Raw genomic sequence first — 19,351 nt, 5'->3', positions numbered from 1 at the left:
GTCACAGCCCTGGTACTGACACTCCGCTGGTCACAGCCCTGGTACTGACTCAGCTGGTCAAAGCCCTGGTACTGACTCAGCTGGTCACAGCCCCTGGTACTGACACTACGGTGGTCACAGCCCTGGTACTGACACCCCGGACCGCTGGTCACAGCCCTGGTACTGACTCAGCTGGTCAAAGCCCTGGTACTGACACTCCGCTGGTCACAGCCCTGGTACTGACACTCCGCTGGTCACAGCCCTGGTACTGACTCAGCTGGTCAAAGCCCTGGTACTGACTCAGCTGGTCACAGCCCCTGGTACTGACACTACGGTGGTCACAGCCCTGGTACTGACACCCCGGACCGCTGGTCACAGCCCTGGTACTGAAACGGGACCAGTGTCAAGGCTCACATTGTGTTTAACCTTTTAGTGTAACATTTAGTAAAGGCCTAACCAGGGACAGGGGTTGCAAATTAGTCTTGACTAGAAACCTGTATGCATGGCATTTATTTTATATTTTATATGAAACAAAGTACAATATATTTGTCCCTGCTCAACTTCTAAACCAAAAAAAATTGAATCGTCGCATCAAAAGACAGAGAACTCAAAACGGAGGACAACTATGTTTTTGTACGTTGGACCACCATGATTCGTCTGCCCCGCTGCATGAATATGACTCTATTGAATTCTATTGAACACCCATTTCCAATTGATCACCTCATAAATTACACAAGGAGCTGGCCTGCAAGCCGTACAGCCGCGTCTTAAGTTGCCCGTATCCGATGAAACCAGGCTTTCAATTATTCAGACGCCTCGCTAGGTGCTGCGCTTGTGTGTCGTCCCGTCGTGTCAGGGTGTCATCACTCCAAACTACAAGTATGGTTTATTGTATGTTATCATACGGGTTGGATGAATACCACCGCTTTTTGCAGACACTTTCATGCATTACAACTTTGAACAGTTTAGATGCATACATGTCATGAACGAACAGGAGTCTTGCCTCCTCAGGATGCCTACAGGTAGAGTGTGGACTTCAGGGAATCGAACGCAGTACCTCTTTACATTTGGGAGACAAACATCCTAATGGTTTAGAGTATACCGTTTATAAGCTATTACACATTAACATCCACTCCGTAACGAATGATGTTCAACTGGTTTATTAAGCTGTGCGTTTGACGACTGAGTCCCTCTGCCTCACCTCATGAGGCTGTGGGTCAGGGTGATACCCCTGGTGACGACCGACTGCACGTCCCGCTGAGCGATTCCTCTTTTAATTACATGAGGGTTTGGTGTTGCGATTCAGAATCAACATATACACACATTTATTAGTATGGCTGTATGTATATTATGGTTTATATTTATGCAATCTTTTATATTACTAATGCTGTGTTTCTGTGATAATTTTTTTTGTTTTTTAGTAAATTATTTCTCATTATTCCCTTTCTGGGGTAGGTATATTTTAATGCTATTGCTTGAATGCATTACAACGCAAATGTTGAAAAGAATAAAGAATCAGGGTAAGTTGTTGGCCTATTTTCCGCAATGAACCGTGTTTAACCTTAAATTGGTAACATTGGCTCTTAAGAATGGGTTAGGGTTAGGGTCCGGCTGACAGGGCCTTGTTCCAACAGTTAAACTATCCACTCTATTCATTGGTAATTGTCTAACATAACTGTCAGATGTGGGTTTCCTTAGAACCCAAGAACATTCAGAAAGTTACATCAGATAGCCTATATATATATTATGATTTTTCATATTATTCAAACTGGAAATCGTATGTTCTGTGTCGCTTTGATTAATTATCCCTGTGTTATCTTGTTAGCAACACATCTTATCGAAGCACACCTCTCTGCAGGTATAAAGTCATCGGAAAATGTAAATATCCTTTGGGGGATGTGACACCAATTACAGATCTCTATAGTTGGATTTGAAACCTGATCGTTTCATACCATTACATCCCCCTCCCAAATGTTCGACCAGAAATCCCACATGTCTAATGCCCCGGTTTGTATTTAGAAAGAATATTAAGTCGGAAAGCGATGAATATGCATGAGGCTGCAACCGAGCCGTCCAGCTGACACCTTTCCGTAGCGCGGTCTAGAGAGAACGTCGGCACGATTCGATACCGACCGTGCAATCTTATCTCGAGAAGGCCCCAGATCGACAAGCCCTCTGTCGTCTGGTCGTAGGCGGGGCCGTCACCATCCCCAGCCCGGGCTTTGGTTGAGCGACTGCGCTGCTCCAATGCTTGGCTGACTGTGGTGTCCTGTGTCCTCACGGCACATTTCAGACTGTAACAGAGACACGGGCCATTGTTATCCTGCTGAATCAGGTCTATGGCCTTACCGGTGGCTAAGACAAACAAGTGGAGGCCCGACCTGAGGTCACCCTGGGACTAGTTTGAAATGTATAAACGGTTAGTTCGCGTCTGCCATTCTGCAAAAGAAGCTGCATGGGGAACTCTTTAAGCATTCCCACTTTTGTTTAAGACGGTGTTCAGCCAGCAATAGAATGGTATCTCTGACCCAGGACGGCCTTTCTTAGATTTCCTAATCAGAAACGTCTGACACATTTATACATAACATTTATATTTATATACATATATATTTATGTCTAAGAGGGAATTCTTTTCATTTCACTTAATATGATTAGAATAAACCGTATGTCCCTAGAATACCAAGGGTTAGGGTTAGGGTAGAAGTCGGGTATCTATCAGTAGAGTTTGGTGGGGCAGCGCCCTCTGGTGGTTACAGAATGTCAGGCGTCTTTATTTTCATACTGCACCTTCTTGGATCTCCGTTTCCACCCTCCATCCATGGACATTTCGATTTGATCAAAGCAATTACATGCTGTGATAAAGCATTGGAATGCTGTGTGATAATGAGTTTCAACATTACACTGTCTGTAGGTCTATGAGTAAGTGAGTGAATCCCTGTAACTAAGCTAGCTACTGTTCTACTTTCCTTGAAGGTATGTCTAAGAGGGAAACTTAACCTTTTATCAACTGTGCTGCTGGTTGTTTTCTAATCGTGGCTAATCATAGAAGCTTTCGCTCTTCCCACATTTTGCTGCTAATTAGTACCAGTACAGAAGTAACAGTATTTCTTGGTTAAACTTCTTTCGTTGCTGACCCTTGACAGTTCTTGTATGGAATAGCCTTTTTTTTTTTTTTTAAGAGAATAGGTTAAAGGGGACTTCTGTATTTACTAAGTAGTTGTTGGTAATTTAGCAGACGCCATTATCCACAGTGAGAGAGTCCATCAAAAGACTGAGTTCAGCTCAGTAAGGAGCATTATGGGATGGCTTGACGTAATTGTCCTTGGTTTTTATGTTGATTAAACGTTTTCATTAAAGGCTATGACGCATCTAGATTGGGAGTTTTTTCGCCACACGAAAGTTGGTGAAACAAAATGTTACTAAACTCTTTATCAGTTATGGTAATTGGACTGCATTTATGCAGCGCTTTTTCTAACCAGTGGACACTCAAAGCGCTTTACAATATTGCAGAACATTCCCCCGTTCACACACAGATTCAGACACCGACAGCGGAGTCAATCATGCAAGGCGACCGCCAGCTGGTCTGTAGCAGTAAGGGTGAGGTGTCGTGCACATGGACACCTCGACACTCAGCTAGGAGGAGCCGGGGATCGAACTAGCAACCTTCCGGTTATCAGCCCCCACCGCTCTACCTCCTGAGCTAGAGCTACATGCCGCCCCCGTTAATCATCCAGTTTTGCATTTCAAATCTTTCATGAAAGATTTCCCTTATCAAAAGACCTTCATCTAGTGGTCATACTGTATATGAGCTGAGGTGCATTGAAGCAGCATCATGAGAAAAAAGCACAGGGTTAGGGTATTATATACCACAGCTATTAAGGGCAGCGTGTGCATCAGAGTGGGTTCATATCCTGGCAATGCATGCATCACCAGGGTTCCCTTGGTAACCATTCACAAGGATATCATTACAGCTCTCCTATTTTTTTGGGGTATATATATTTCTTGTTCTGCCCTGATCACAATCCATCAATATCTTTACAGCTGCTGGCATCTCACACACACACACACACACACACACACACACACACACACACACACACACACACACACACACACACACACACACACACACACACACACACACACACACACAGTGATGCTGGGGGGTAGGGTACTTAAAGTGACAGTGCTTCATTTGGTGAAAGTAAAGTGGCGCAGCACACAGGGGGATGGGACCGTTTTAGCGAGGACTCTGAATCCCCGGTTCAGTCTGCCACAACCAGAACACTCTATTAGCATTTGGTGGATCCCAGAAGCATTTGGAGGATCATAGCTCTGGTTCCTCCCCTCCCACCCTTCTCCTCCAACCTGACAGCAGCACACGATCTGGTCGCGGTTTGGTCAGCGCTGAGTGTGTGTGTATGTGTGTGTTTGTGTGTGTGTTTGTGTGTGTGTGTGTGTGTCCCCTCCCAAACCATCCCTTTCCAAAGGGTTTGTGAGTCACATGGAAGGCAGCAGACGGTGCTTGCAGGCAAGACGCCGCGCGGCACACACACTGAGAGAGCCGGCGGCTCCTCTATAAAACATTACAGGGAGGAGGAGCAGGCGAGGAGGAGGAGGGGGCACAGGAGGGCGAGGAGGAGGGGAGCGGGGGGATAAGTGTCGGAGCGCTGGTATTCCCAGCTCAGTGCCTGCTAGCATGGCCATAGAGAAGAAGCTTGGCGTGGTGCCGCCGTCGCAGGGCCCGCTGTCGTCCCGCTACGTGGACGGCCAGAGGAAGGCCAACGCTCCCAAGATACCCGCAGGTCAGTGGGATTCCATCTTCCTACTGTTCCATTGCCGGGAAGGAAAACTGGATGTGTATCAGTCTGTATTCAGGCTCCACACTGTGTCAGTATCGGCAGCGCCTTGCGTTTACGACCAAGCTTCGGATGTTGTTGTTGTTATTATTGTTATTATTATTTTTTCAGGGTCACCTGACCATGGGTGATGACGCATGAGAATAAAAATCAGTCTGATTTTACCCACTGATGCGTTCATCTCTTTCTGGGTCGTAATGATGAGCATTGTTTTCCCAGTGTCGTTGACCAAAGAACAGGCCTGGATCTACTAGGAAAACATTGATTGGCTTGGTACCCGTTACATAACAAACACTGGGCCAGGGGCCAGGCTCACACCGTTTAACCCCCTTACACCATGCAGGCATATAGGTTGGTCTTCCTCTGCGTTGCATACAAACCCAGCTCAGACCCTCCCAGGTTTCGTGGCTCCAACCTCTAGCTGTGTGTTTATGTGTTTATTCCTCCCATCTCCATGAACACCAGTCAGGTCCCATTTGGCCCGACAGATTTGGCCCGGCGCTATCAGTAATGACACACAGCTTGACAGAGAAGTAGATGGTTCTCGGACAGGGAAAAATAGTCATGTGGTTCTAGGGGTTGAGTGACTCCCAGAAAGGTACTGAATTCGATCCTCGATGTCTGCAGAGTACTGGTAGTCATGGCTCGAGAAAGATGCCACCCAGAAATCCATTACATGTATGTACAAATCCATTGCAATCTGCCTTTGGATAAAAGCATCTGCTAGAGGACAAACTTATAAAAATAGGACATAATAGTCATTTTCAAAACAGATGCATGAAAATTGTTTTATGGCCGTGAGGAATCTGAGATTTTGGTCTGTGCTCTGATATGCAGTGAGCTTAACAGAGTAAGAGAGAGATTGTTTCTTTTATTTACTTGCAAAACCACCAGACCAGCTGACTTAACACATTAGCTCTTCCCTCTGGGGTTAAGATGAAGAGGTCTATGGAGATATTCAGTGAAGTGGGGCATTGATATCAGAATTAAATAACATCGCATCTAAAAGGTTTCATCATGGACGGTCATCACGAGGGTGTTAGCCCAGAAACACAAGTTAATGGTACAGGCGGCAGTTTTTGGGTTTGGGTTAGAAACCCTATAAGTCACTCCACTATGAGACAAGTGTCTCATAGTGGAGTGACATCTAGAAAGAAATACAAGACTTGGGGAAACTAAGCTATGCAATAAGAGTGACTGAAGAAGAAGTTTTCACAGTACTTTCATGGCCCCGAACAAGACTTAAGAAGCAGGTTCGATATGCGAGGCTAACAGCAGGTAAGGAATTGAACACAGGTGAGCTCCGAGTTCCATCACCATAGGTCAGAGGTCATCAGCACCAGTGGACTTTGGTACGGGACTGGTCGCACACTGGGTTCGAATGCATGAAACCATAGCTTCAGGAATATGTATGCCAAGGTAAGAAACTATTGTCTTCTCAATATGTTATTGTTTTTTGTTTGTTTCAGAGAAAAGCAATAATGCCAAAACAAATGCCCCTACAAAGAACAACACGGTTAGTCCGTCGACTATCAACAAATCTACTGTCGGCCCATCAGGTCCACGAATCCTTGCAGGTTAGCGCTCTCTCTGTCTCTCTCTCTCTCTCTCTCTCTCTCTCTCTCTCTCTCTCTCTCTCTCTCTCTCTCTCTCTCTCTCTCTCTCTCTCTCTCTCTCTCTCTCTCTCTCTCTCTCTCTCTCTCTCTCTCTCTCTCTCTCTCTCTCTCTCTCTCTCTCTCTCTCTCTCTCTCTCTCTCTCTCTCTCTCTCTTAATGATCAGCTATGTTAAAGTATAGCTTACCAATTTTACCATTACTGTGCCAAATCAGTAGTCTGGGTTCCCCCAGCCCGTTCTGCCGGCGATTTGAATTCGCCATGCAGCAGGGTCTGGAGAGGAGCAATACATTTCTTCCTGCTTCCGATCTGTTTTTATGGAAGCCAATCACCAAGCTGGCTTTTCTCCCTGCAGTGAGATTTAACACAATGAAGACAGGGAAGCGACGGCAAGCATCCACTTGCATACAGAGTCATTTGAACTACGCTCGTTGATCACGCCTCTTGTGCTGAAGAAAATGACAGCAGCCTCCCCCGACCAACGTGCATCTACGATTGAGCTTGGTCTGGCAATAGCCAGGCTACCGAATCAGCCTACTTATGATGACATGACAAAGACTAATGTAGGCTTCGGCGAGCCATTCCAACGTTGCAGAAACATCATAAGCTAATTCTGTGTCTTTTGATTGCAGAAGCTTGTGAGGAGGCACTATGTTTTATCAAACTACTATATCTCTTAAAATATTGGATTTGAATTAAACACAAGCTGGATTTGCTTCCTATAATCCCGGTAGCTCATTGTGGCCAAAGAGCTCAGTTGGACGGCATAGTCTGTTAAAGCTATCGATAGCCCATCCTGAGTGGGTAGCACATCTTGTAAAGGCGGGATCATGGGGTAAACTGGAAGATGTGAATATTGACCCATCTGTGCCTTCTAGGACCGACTGGGCCGAATGTGGACGAGCGCTTGAGGTTGGCCAAAGAGAGGAGAGAGGAGCAGGAGAAGCTCCTAGGTACGCAGGCTTCCGTTTCTTTAAAAAATACATGAGGGCCACGGCCGCAGTAGCATGTGAGTGGCGGGACTCTGGCGGGACTCTAGCGGGCCGCTTTCTGCCCACAGCGTCTCGTGAGCTTGGCCGCCTGGAGAGGGAGCAGCGAGCCAGGAGATACTATGAGCTGCAGCTGGAGAGCCGCAAGACCAAGCTGCTGGAGCAGAGGGTGAAGGAGGAGGGGAGGCGCGCCGCCGTTGAGGAGAAGCGCAAGCAGAGACAGAGGGAGGAGAAGGTGAGTTTGGATGAGGTTTGGAGAGGACGGGAGGGGAGGGGATAGGAGAGAAGGGGAGAGGGGAGAAGGGGAGAGGAGAGGGGAGAAGTGGTGGAGAGGAGGGGAAGGGAGAGGATAGGGGAGAAGAGGGCAGAGGAGATGAGAGGACAGAAGAGGAGATGAGAGGAAAGGATGGGATGGGATGGGATTGCAGAGGATAACAGGGGATAGGAGAGGAGGTGAGTGGAGAGGAGGGGATAGGAAAGGAGGCGGGAGGAGGAGGAGAGGCGAGAGGAGGAGGTTTAGCTCTTTAGGGTCTCTCAGGTGATCAACCGAATCATCTGACCCATGTTTGTTTTTCCTTGATTCAAAAAGGAGCGTTATGAATCTGCAGTACGCAAAACTTTGGAAAAGAGCCAGAGACTCCAGCATAACCTCATGCTGAACTCCCGAGGGAGACTCCAAAAGAAGAGTGGTGAGTTGGCAGTTGTACCAGCCGTTAATAGCTGGTGATCTGTCTCTCTTCTTGTGTTTCTTTCTTTCCTCCTTAACCCTCCCCCTCTATGCTTAGCTTTTGCCTCTGCCTCTGCGTGACTTTGCTCATCCCAAAGCTTTTGCTTGCCTCACCCCGTTTGCTCTTCGCTGCTCGTGCTCTCGGACAAACCCACCCGACCGACAACGCTACAGCTGGCCACCGCTCCCCCCTGACGGCATGGGAGAGGAACCTGGTCAGCCGTCTGCTCACCCCGACATGCTCCTACCTAGCCCGGAGCCGGAGCGCTGCTTGTCTCTCGGGACAAGAAGGTATTCCCCTCCTGAATGCAAGGACCGCTGTAGCCAGCTTGTTATGATGTGGTTGCCTACTTGAATTAATTAAAGTGTAAATGCATCCTGGCAAGCATATGAAACTAGCAATTCAAAACGACCTCACCATCTCTGGCGAGAAACAGTTAATGCAGTTACCCTCTTCTGATAGGCTCGATACTGAGCAGCATGCTCTCATTTGAGCTAACCAGACTCTACTGGTGCAGGCGCAGCAGATTAATTTGAGTGTTTCACGTCTAGCTTTGTGACATTTATAGCAGCGGGACGCCAAACACTTGCAGGCTGTTGGTGGAACTGTGCTCTTGTGACTAACATCGTTGTCCTCTCCTCCTCTCTTTAAAATTGCCATTTCATGACCTACATTCACGTTACATGTTCTCCTTCATTTGCACAACTCTCTCCATTTCTCTCAATAATGTCAACTAAAACCCACAAAACACACTTGACTCCAGTTGTCCATGTTTGTCCTCGTTCAGTTTCATGCCACTCCATGAACACCACCCCCAAAAACAACCAGGCCATTCACCACCCCAAACCACCGCAGCAGACTGGGCCGGCTCGCCAGAGTGGGCCGGCCCGCCAAACCAGGCCAGCTGCACCCCCCATCACCGGCAGCAGTAAACCCAGAAGCCATAGTGTGCCACAGGTACTGGCCCACATTCTGGCCTGTTATTATCCTCAAAGGGTCCCTATTTTAACACAGGGCTTCAGAGTGGTTGGCCATTTCCAAACCATTTTAAAATCTATCTGGCATCACAAGGTAGTGTCCATCCATATAGTATGGTAGATGGATGGCAGATAGATGGACTGTACCAACTGGGTAGGCTGGAGTAATTGGATCCATCCATTAAACTCCTCGTGGACATTCCCACTTGGGATGTCAGCAGTGGATAGATACTGAAATGGCTTGTACTGACTTGGTGAAATGGTAGTAGAATAGGGGCCCTTTTGGTTGCTTTCATGGTGATTTTCCGTTATCTACCTATTTCATTCAGCGCTGCTGTAACGTGTTCTTAGTCACACTGTGGTTATGCCTTGATAATCTTTTGCTTTCTGCTATAGATCAAAGCAGAGAAGCAGAACCAGCTGGACAAGAAATCCAGTACTCGATCTAACGCAGGAACACCACCTGTCAGAGCCAGATCAGCACCAACAAAAGCTAGCCAAACCACTTTAACCAAACCATCGCCCCAACGGTAGGAAAGCATCAGAAGAAAAAATCTGTAGTGTTACTAAGTATAAATGCAAAAAGGCTAGCAAAAAAATATTTTTAATATTTCAAGAAAAAAGGTTAAAAGTGTACTTCTGTGAATACCTTTTTGAAGTTACATTTTTACTTTGATCATCTGATCTTCAAGAACTCCCAGACGGCCAATCAGACGGCAGTCCTTTTCAATGCCCCCGGACCTCCCCTCCGTCCCAGAGGAAGAGCTTCCTGTATGTGTCCCCGCCTCTTCTGACCCTGCCCTGGATGACCCAGCACCCTCTGGCCCCACCCTCTCCCCTGGCAATGCCCGCTCCGTCATCCTACCCCAGAAGCCCCCACCAGGGGGGCCCCCACCCGGGGCTCCGGAGGCCATGAAGGGTCGCCCGGAACCTCTTCCTCGAGCTTCATCAAGGACAGAGCCCGACAGAAGTAAGCCTTCCCTTTTGTAAATACCCTCACTAAATAAGTCAGGCACTTGGGCCTCTCCTTTGTAGCATGCTCTTGTTAGGTCAAGCTTATTTTTGGTTCTGTAGACAATTGCCTTTTCTGCAGCCTTGAGCCAGGTGGTTTGACATCCATACCCAGCTTGTGTGATGTGAGTCGGCACCACTATAACGTGCTACGCTGCACAGCCTTTGGGACGTTACACGAGGTTGCACCAGCCGGCGGCGCTCTCCCTGGGGCTGGACTCTCAGCGTGTGTTCATCCTTAAAGGATCCCCCTCTCTCTCTCCTTCTCCAGGCGCCCCACAGAGTATTGCTGCTACTGGTGCGCACAAACCTCCTGAAGCAGCCAGTCGACCGGCCGGCGGTGGACCCACGAACCGAGAGGAGGCCCAGCGCCTCCTCGGGGAGAGGAGGAAGGAGGCGCGACTGCAGCGGGAGCAGGAGGAGGAGGAAAGGTAGGAACTGTGTGTGAGATGGATCAGAGCCCAGATACATTCTATGCCAGACAACACATAGCTCTAAAGCCCATAATGAGCTATGACCAGGAAGAAGTGAACCAATGCATCAATTAACGTTGACTTCTGGCATGCTGGGCGTGTCCAGCCGCAGGCGTGAGGAGGAGGGACGGCGGAGGGCGGAGCAGGAGGAGCTGAGGAGGGCGGAGGAGCGCTCGCGCCGGCAGGCTGAGGAGCAGGCTCGCCTGCACGTCGAGGCCCAGCGTCTGGTGGAGGAGAAGAGGAGGAGGGAGGAGGAGGAGCACAGGAGTGCGGAGGAGGAGCGCACTCAGGCCATGAGAGAGGCGGCCCTGCTCCAGAAGAAGGTAAAGCAGGCAGAAGTCCCGGAGGTTACAGACAGTCACCGACCTGGATGCTGACGCCAATGAAAACCACATACTAGGACTCTTTTATGTTTTACATTTGTTGATTCTTCTGTAAATGGGAAGTGCAAGATTCAAAATGGAGTCTTGTTCAAAATTGCATTCCTGAGTCTTTTACTCCCTGTTGTTCCCCTCTTACTCCCCTCCAGAGAGAGGAGGAGCAGGCCGTTGAGCGGGAGAAGGCCTCACAGGTGAAGAGGGAGAGGGAGGACCTGGCCCAGAAGGAGGACGCCGAGCGGCAGAAGAGGAGAAAGGTAACAAACGTAACCGTCAAACACAGAGAGAAGTGTCCGATGACGGATGCTAGATAACTTATTACTCCTCTAGTTTTGAAGAGCTTACTCTTCCATAGTTTCAGCTTGTTCTGTGCTAATAATATGTCAGCCCATTTGGCAGTTATTGCACAGGTAATCTTCTCAAGCTTTCTCTTAAGGATCTTTTAAAAGTATCATATTCTACCACCAGGTGTGAGTGCAGTTTTGAGAATCTGCCTCTTCTGACGTCACAAGTGGGAGTGTCCACCTAGATGTACGGTATGAACGATTGATGAGCAACATTCCACTGGGTAGGCTGGTAGACTGATCTACCCAGCACACATCTAGTTGGACGCGCCCCACTTGTGATGTTAAGGCTCTAAAAAAATACCTGTGGGCCTGTGAAGCGCTTAGATACTGTAGCTTTGATTAAGGGCTATGCACATAAAATAAACTTGTTGAAAGGTTGAAATCAATGGAAAAATGATATTTAGTCATCCAAAAGGCGTGTAGGGCAAAACAAGGAGAATAACAAAAAGTTGTTTTTATCTCTTGAACTTCACAAATGATATTGGGCTATTTTAAACATCACTGCCAGATCCACTTAGAAGATGGGGATTGTTGTTTTTTTCCAGCGCCTTGAAGAGATCATGCGGAGAACAAGGAGAACCGATGCAGCAGATACGGTGAGCTTCCATTAGAACTTTACTGCTACAGAAGCAGGAGCTCCGTCCCACCCATCAGGTAATGGGATCTTGTATAACTTCAACTTTCCATTGGTTGGCTTGTTACCGGTCAGAAACCTGCGCCGGCCAGGATCACTCCGACCGAAGTCCTACCGAAGGAGAACACGGAGCCTAACCCCAACGGCCACACCGGGCCAGGGCCACGGCAGTCGACCGGGCTGAGGCCGGGCCAGCGGGGCGGGAACGGGATCGAGGACATGGTCCCCGTGGTGGCCTTCAAAGAGCGCCGGGCCATCAGGACGCTCACAGGTCTGGACGAGATCCAGAGCCACCAGAGAGCAGGTAGGAGAGGAATGAGTCCCACCGCACCATGGCACTGACCAGGGACATGGGACTGGTCCCATCGCCCCGTTGATTGAGGTTCAGAACTTGATGAAAGATGATGGAGCCAAGGCACGCCCCGGTTTTATGAGTCAATGCTCTAGTTGCTACAACGCAGATAGGCTGATAAACAAATGGTATAAATCAGCTTGCATAGCAAGTACAATACATCAGTACAGTACATCAGGCAGAAACAAAGCAGGACTCTCCAAATCTCAAACTCCGACGGGATAGACATGTCTTTGTTTACCAACAGCCACTCTGCAAGTAGGCAGACATTTTACCAATCTGCAGGACAAGCAGAGAGTATCCAAAGGATACAAGTTGTGGAATATATTGGTTTCCCCATCATGCTTCTATAATTCTCAACAGATCCGGGATCAGAACTACATAAGAAGTTTGTATTTGTCAAGCTTTGAAGTCATTCCATCTTCTGTCCTTCTCTCCCTCTATCCTAGAAGTCATCTGAGCACTAGGACACCCTGCAGGCCTGGAGAGGGGCTGTGTTCTCCACGTGGTGCCTGCTCCGCTACACTCTCTGTCCTGCACTTTCACAGAGCATGGGACTAAACAGCCAAAGTTTAATATCTGCCATTTGTGTGCTATTATCCCCATTTAAGCTGTACCACAAGTCATGCAGCAGATTCAATCATTGGTGTGACACAGCTTGTCGATATTAGTGTGGAACTAGAGCACCATTATATCAATTGTGGAATAGTTTGTTCTCCGCAAGCACAACAACATACAATATATATTATGTATAGTACACAACATACAATATATATTATATATAGTACAACTGCCTTCGCTTCAGCGTGTTCAGAAAATGCAGTTTTTAGAAAGCTCCTGAAAATGTTGGGATGTTTTTAGTCTAAAATGATATTTGCACTGCCTTTATACTATAATACTTTATACTTATTTCCCCAAAGCTGCTACTTCATTTAGTGAGGCCATAGCTGTGTTGTGTATCGTTTCCAAAGAATATTGTGCATAAAGTGTTATTTTATTTAAAAATGGTAATCATTTTACAATGCAAAGCTTTAGGTGTAGGGCTTAAGTCGGTTTATTGCTATGTTAAAAGTGTTACCATAAATGCAACCTTTCCAAGTGTGTTTGATCTTCCTGATATGCCACCACTAGTTATCACACCTGTAAAGTGGATCCTTATAACCCATGGTAAAACTGGAACATGTACGCCATATTAGATTAAACTCGACCTTAAGCCCCATGTCTCTGTGCTGATTGAAACCTTACAGATGACGGAGACATAACAAAAGGTATGCAAAATGACAGTTTACTTAAAAATGAAAAAACGGCATAAAAAAACGATATAAATCGTAGAGACACATCAAAATGCATGCAAAATGACTATACTTCGAGATGTAAAAATTGCTAAAAGATACTTAAAAAAGAAACGCTACAAATTGGCCGTGAATAAAAAAGGTGTGGACTCCTGCGCCGCGCCGGGGGGGTACCACGCGCGGGTCAGGGCTCCTGAGGGGAGGCGGGAGGGATCCCGGTGAGGCTCAGCAGCTGTCTGGTCTCCTCCGTCCGCTCGCTCAGCCGAAGCACCTCCGTCTCCAGCTCGCTGCCCGACAGCACCGCCCTGAAGTCTGCATCTGCAGACGGCACAGGTCAGCCTCGCCGCACTGCGCTGCCTAGCCTCACCATTTTGTTACCAAGCTCCTCAGCTTCTATCGTATGGGACTGATTGTGAATTCAGATACACAATGTCACTCAGGAGGAGCTGGGGCTGGACGTCTCGCTAGGAGTCCCACCGGTAGACTGTGGTCACAGGGGATCGAACCCAGTATCTATCGCTCGAGAGTGTAAACACCCTAGCCACTACATTATCCTGCCCGCTAACAAAACTATTTCACAAGTACAAACTTATGAATAACAAATTGCAGGATTAACAAACCTTGAATGAGGTTGCATAGCGCTGTAATGCCAAGGTGCTGGAATTTGAGCTCCTGGTTCTTGAACAAGGAAACGATGATTCCCATCAAGAGGCGGTAGTGCGGTCTCAGTAATCCGATTACTTGCCCTTAAGTCACAGTTCAACGAAAAGCCAAACATTCAGCCATATTGCACATACCTCAAATTTAAATAACATAAACAGAGGTCTATCATTTTAAGTGGATTTGACCGTGTTCCATTTGAGCATAGGTGAATACATTACCATTCATTTGTAATGTGCTGAGGATGGCGATACAGTTGTATGTCAGCTGAAGATTTCCGTTGGGTCCGGATGATTTTACCAGTCTTAAAACTTCTTCCGATGTCATCATTATTGACAAGTGCGACTGAAGTGCCTCTGAACATGTAGAAAGAAAGAAAATCGAATCATTCAATCAAGTAATTACTAGAAGGCTAGTCTTCTAGTTATTCCTTAATATGTAATAACTACATTTTAAGTAATATGCATGACAATAATCTAGTTTTATATAACATATAATTAAACTCATTCAACTTTATGTACTCCCAGCCAGCCAGAATGTTGTGGTGGGTAATTGAACTACAATGTATGCGGTTCAATTAAACTGCTACTCTGCGGGTCCAAGGGGTCTCACCAAAGGACATCAGGCGATGCAAGCAGGAAGTGAGGCGAATCAGAGCTTCCACAGGGGTCCCCGGGGAAACGAGGGCCTGGAGAAGGCCGGGCAAACACTCGCTTTCCATCAGCGCCTGAGAACAGATTAGAAACCACTTCAATACTTTCAGTCGGGACGCAAACGTTTCACAAACAACTCATCCGAACCAAACCTAGCCAGTCTGGTAAATAAACGTTTTTAGGGGTTTCCTAACGGGATTTGACTACTATTTAGTGATCAAATGCTTTAATCCAAAGTGCTCTCCAGTGAAGTGATATCCACCTGTCGGCCCAAGCAGGAGCCTCCCAGAGAGAGGACGCTGGCGCAGCTGTGCAGGATGACATCACAGCTGGATCCGTGGCGCCGCAGCATCGGACCCATCAGGTCACACACGCCCTCGCTCACCAGAACCTCCTGAGACACACAATCAGAACCAAAACCATTTCCCTGGACTGGTTGATGGGTTAAATCAACCTTTTTTATAAAGCAAAATCAACCTTATCGGTAATAAAAGGTTAAAAATGACATTACGTGGAACGCCGGATGTGTGGCGAGGGCTGACAGCAGTATGAGGGCCGACTGCACACACTGCAGCACGGGGGAGGACAGCAGCGTCTTCAGGGGCCGAACGCAGTCCAGCTCCAGCAGCTGGTCCTGCACCGCCACTGGGAGCAGTAGGAGGAGATGAGTGGCAGCTCTCAGCTCTGGAATTAGTCATTTTAATCTTAATAATAATCATCAGCATTTATAATTACCATTTCTGCAGAGCATTTCAAGGCATTTACACGCTTGGCATGCATTCTGAAAACGACAACATTGTATGCTGAGCAAGTAGAAAGATATAGACCATACCAAACCCATTTGCTGAAATACCAAAGATTCATACACCATTGATATTTCATTAAGTGACAAGTTGTTTAGAATAAAACAAATCGGCTAAATAATGGATTTTTTGTACTAAATACTAAATCAAAATCTTGAAACAGCATTACCATAACACCTTTGAGAGTAGGGCTTCAAATGATACACCACCAACTGTTTAAAGTACATGGAGCGTCATCCAAAGAGGCTCTTGGTGTGTGTGTTGTTGCCCATGTACCTTGCTGACAGGCGAGGCCATGAGCGTGAGCAGGGCCTTGAGCAGGTAGCGCTCCCCGATGTGCAGCAGGCGGGCGTGGTGCTCGGGGTCCGCCGCCAGGTGGAGCAGGGCGGAGCAGCCGTAGAACTGCACCCTGGAGTCGGCGCACTGCAGCAGCACCACCAGCACGGGCACCGCCCCCGCCCGGCACAGCACCCTCCGGGAGCGCACTGGGGGGACACACGGCGCATGGGCGACGCCAGTTCATACACCGACACGTGCACTTTGTGTTTCGCACTTCATTTGATTCCTTTTTGTATGCGTGCGTGATTATGTCATTGTCTCTGATGGATCTGACTAATTAGGACTGGACTTTTGCACGGTATCATGTGTATGTTTGAGTCTTTTAATGCCCATTTGGGCTGGGCACCTGTAAGGGTGCAGGACGCTTGAATCAATCGATTTATGATTTATGAAAGAAGTGTGCAGGTCAGAATGGCTGCCAGGGTTCCTGAGCAGCATGCGTCGTGCCCCCCACCTGACTGTGTGAGGTTCAACAGCACCCACGCTGCATTCTGCTGGACTTGAGGATCAAAGGACTTGGCTAGAACCAGCAAGGGTATCACTCCCTCCGACACAAGAGCATCACTGTTTGATTCTGTTCAAATAAACAGAAGAATTAAAAAAAGAGTTAGCATAGACTAAACACATCACAGGGCCCTGTCTGACTGTCACATGGGGCGCCCAGTCTGCCTCAGTCACATGAGGCGCTCCTCTACAAAGGGTTCAGGGACAATGTACTGACACTTCTACCGTGCACGCTCATTTCTTCAGTCGTATTATGCAAGCATTAAAACGGGCTACCAATTCCCACAACCATGTGAGACGTGAATTGTTTAACATGACAGCAGCATGACAGCAACACTCTCTGAAGGGCATGTTGAAGCTCTTCTGGCGGCCCGGCCCCACTGACCTGAAGAGGCCAGCATGGTGACACACGCACAGGCGTGACAGCGGGCCCCCGGGTCCCCAGCCTGCACTATCTCCAGCAGGGGAGGCAGCACGCCCATCTCAAACGCCAGCTCCTCGCACACTGGAAACACACACACACACACACACACACACACACACACACACACACACACACACACACACACGTTAACAAGTTAATCAACACATCAATTGGAGGGAGTGGGGGAGGGGGGAGGAGGAAGAAAGAAAAAGTAAAGAAAAAGGTTGGACTATTTTTTATACAAAGGTTTTATTTGTGTGTACATTTTTATGAACACGGCCTTCTCACCGTTCCTCTTTACCAGCAGGTTGACCAAGGAAAGACAGGTGGTCTTCTGGACATCAGGATGAGGGGAGAAGAGCAAGGACATCAACGGCCCCATGAAGGAGGCTGGCAGGGGAGACTCCACTGACACACACACACACACACACACACACACACACACACACACACACACACACACACACACACACACACACACACACACACACACACACACACACACACACACACACACACACACACACACACACATTGCAATGTGTGTATATTTTTCTTCATTACAATTTCAATGTATTTGTGTAAGACTGAACTCAACTGATTTATTTCAATGATTTACTTTAGTGTAATACCTTTTTTTCACCCACAGAGTTGTTAATGAATACTTTGAGACAGCATGCAGCAATCTTATGGATCTAACGACTAATAAACACAGGAAATGCTATGTACCTCCACTTGTAGGAAGTTTGTGGCTGGACATTTCCAAATGTGAGACTGGCAAAAGTGAGGCATCAATGGAGCCATGATCAACACAAAGCAAACCATTTCATCTTTTTATTTTTTATCTGGTTGTTCTAGATTCTAGAACAATGCGTTTTGAGGCGTGGTTCCACCATGTTTAACCACCTGGGAACTGTCATGTAAAACCTGTGTGGCTAGTGTTTGCATAACAGCGGTTAGAAGTGTCAGAGAGCATACAACTGGGAACAAAGTCAGTCATACAACCTCATATTTAAAAACATGGACCTGTGTCCTGGTCCAAGAGATGTCATGACAGGTGTAGGCCACCATTAAAGCAATGCATCGTACTTTAATGTGGTCTTCGTATTTCATACTCACGACAATGGCTCAAGTACAGATAATACAGAGCTGCTACTTCTTGAAGATCGGCGTAAACCGATGCTGCCAGATCGTTCAATGCCTCGAAGCATTCTTCATTAAGCACAAGGGCATGGTCACCTTAGACAACAAAACAATATCAAAAGTAGGACGAATCAGGTTTCAAATGTGGAGAAACTCCCCATGAACAGATAAGCAATAGGTGACCCCGACCACTGCAACACCAAACAATGCAATAATACAAGAGCTCTTCTATATCCCTTCTATTGGCCTATTCCAACATATGATTATTTATTTTTATAATGTGTATGGCCTATATGGATGGATGGATGGATGGATGGATGGATGGATGGATGGGTGGATAAAAGTGTATTAATACCCCGGAGGGGAAATTCCTTTGTTACAACAGCCCAACAGCAGTGGAAGACACTGGATAAGATAGAATACAATAACAATACAAACTACTAATGAATACAAAAATAGATGCTAGCTCAATTAAGGACAAACAGAACAAACAGGGCAAACAAACGGTATAACAATATAAATTATAAATTATAAAGTTGCCCAGTAGCAGAACTTCAAAGTATATAAAAGTGTATAAATGCAAATGTAAACAAAGATAATTTAAGCTCACTTCACTTCTTTGCTCCGTAATGTTAACCGGTACTGATAGGCTACTGATCAGTGTTACCTGTCTTCAGGAGCGGTAGGAGCAGGTGGTCGGAGGCGCTCCTCTGTCTCCTCCTCGGAGGTGTACGGCTCAGACAGGTGCATTCAGCCAGCTGTGAGAAAAACTCTGCAATCTCATGCGCGATTTCTTTGCAGATATTTCTAAAACGAAGCTTAAATTTGCAAAATAATAACGCACACTTCTCGCAAAGCACCGTGCACATGTCTGGATAATGATTGGCGGCTAGCTAGACTAGGCATATTGCTTTACAAACCAAACTTGACAAAATACTCACCTGGTAGGAATGGCGGTCACGTGACCGTGGTGTGTACGCCTGCATTCTTTTTTTTTTTCTCGTAGTAGTGAAATTAACTTGCAGTCAATAAGTTTATGATCTTTAATTCCAGAAAGGAATAACGTATATATTCAGATAATTTTTTTTCACAATAACCATTCCATTAGGATTAACAACATATTTTATATCACGTTGCTGTGTTGTTGTGGTCTTCGTTGTTGGGAGGAGTTAAGCCTTCCTGAAATATTATTG

The 19,351-nt window shown here is 46.9% G+C and overlaps 2 protein-coding genes across 6 annotated transcripts; one reads left to right on the top strand and one right to left on the bottom strand.

Annotated features, from left to right (window-relative positions):
- Positions 1-4,246: 4,246 nt before the first annotated feature.
- LOC115544310 (ensconsin) lies at positions 4,247-13,559 on the top strand. Of its 4 annotated transcripts, none has more exons than XM_030357188.1 (15): positions 4,247-4,784; positions 6,308-6,415; positions 7,331-7,405; positions 7,513-7,676; positions 8,031-8,130; positions 8,343-8,459; positions 8,933-9,126; positions 9,543-9,676; positions 9,839-10,116; positions 10,429-10,588; positions 10,737-10,953; positions 11,160-11,264; positions 11,900-11,950; positions 12,064-12,292; positions 12,793-13,559. In XM_030357188.1, the coding sequence occupies exons 1-15, from the start codon at positions 4,679-4,681 to the stop codon at positions 12,798-12,800; spliced, it is 2,046 nt and encodes a 681-aa protein (XP_030213048.1). In that variant the 5' UTR covers positions 4,247-4,678; the 3' UTR covers positions 12,801-13,559. The 4 variants fall into 4 exon arrangements, with proteins under 4 accessions (XP_030213048.1, XP_030213049.1, XP_030213047.1 ...); XM_030357189.1 differs by having other exon boundaries at positions 4,249-4,784; positions 8,957-9,126; positions 12,790-13,559; XM_030357187.1 differs by having other exon boundaries at positions 4,250-4,784; positions 12,790-13,559.
- Positions 13,316-19,303, bottom strand: LOC115544312 (vacuolar protein 8). Of its 2 annotated transcripts, XM_030357192.1 has the most exons (14): positions 19,100-19,303; positions 18,826-18,916; positions 18,135-18,254; positions 17,304-17,423; positions 16,977-17,096; positions 16,542-16,661; positions 16,025-16,233; positions 15,681-15,726; positions 15,457-15,590; positions 15,208-15,339; positions 14,905-15,019; positions 14,514-14,648; positions 14,253-14,378; positions 13,316-13,950 (listed from the first exon to the last, which is right to left on the bottom strand). In XM_030357192.1, exons 1-14 carry the CDS (start codon positions 19,142-19,144, stop codon positions 13,817-13,819), a joined length of 1,647 nt encoding a protein of 548 aa, XP_030213052.1. In that variant the 5' UTR covers positions 19,145-19,303; the 3' UTR covers positions 13,316-13,816. The 2 variants fall into 2 exon arrangements, with proteins under 2 accessions (XP_030213052.1, XP_030213051.1); XM_030357191.1 differs by lacking the exon at positions 19,100-19,303 and having other exon boundaries at positions 18,826-19,091.
- Positions 19,304-19,351: the final 48 nt, after the last annotated feature.

This window comes from Gadus morhua, chromosome 5, assembly GCF_902167405.1.
Source record: "Gadus morhua chromosome 5, gadMor3.0, whole genome shotgun sequence".
In the NCBI taxonomy this organism is placed as follows: Eukaryota; Metazoa; Chordata; class Actinopteri; order Gadiformes; family Gadidae; genus Gadus; species Gadus morhua.
This window is presented reverse-complemented; position numbering and strand designations above follow the sequence as displayed.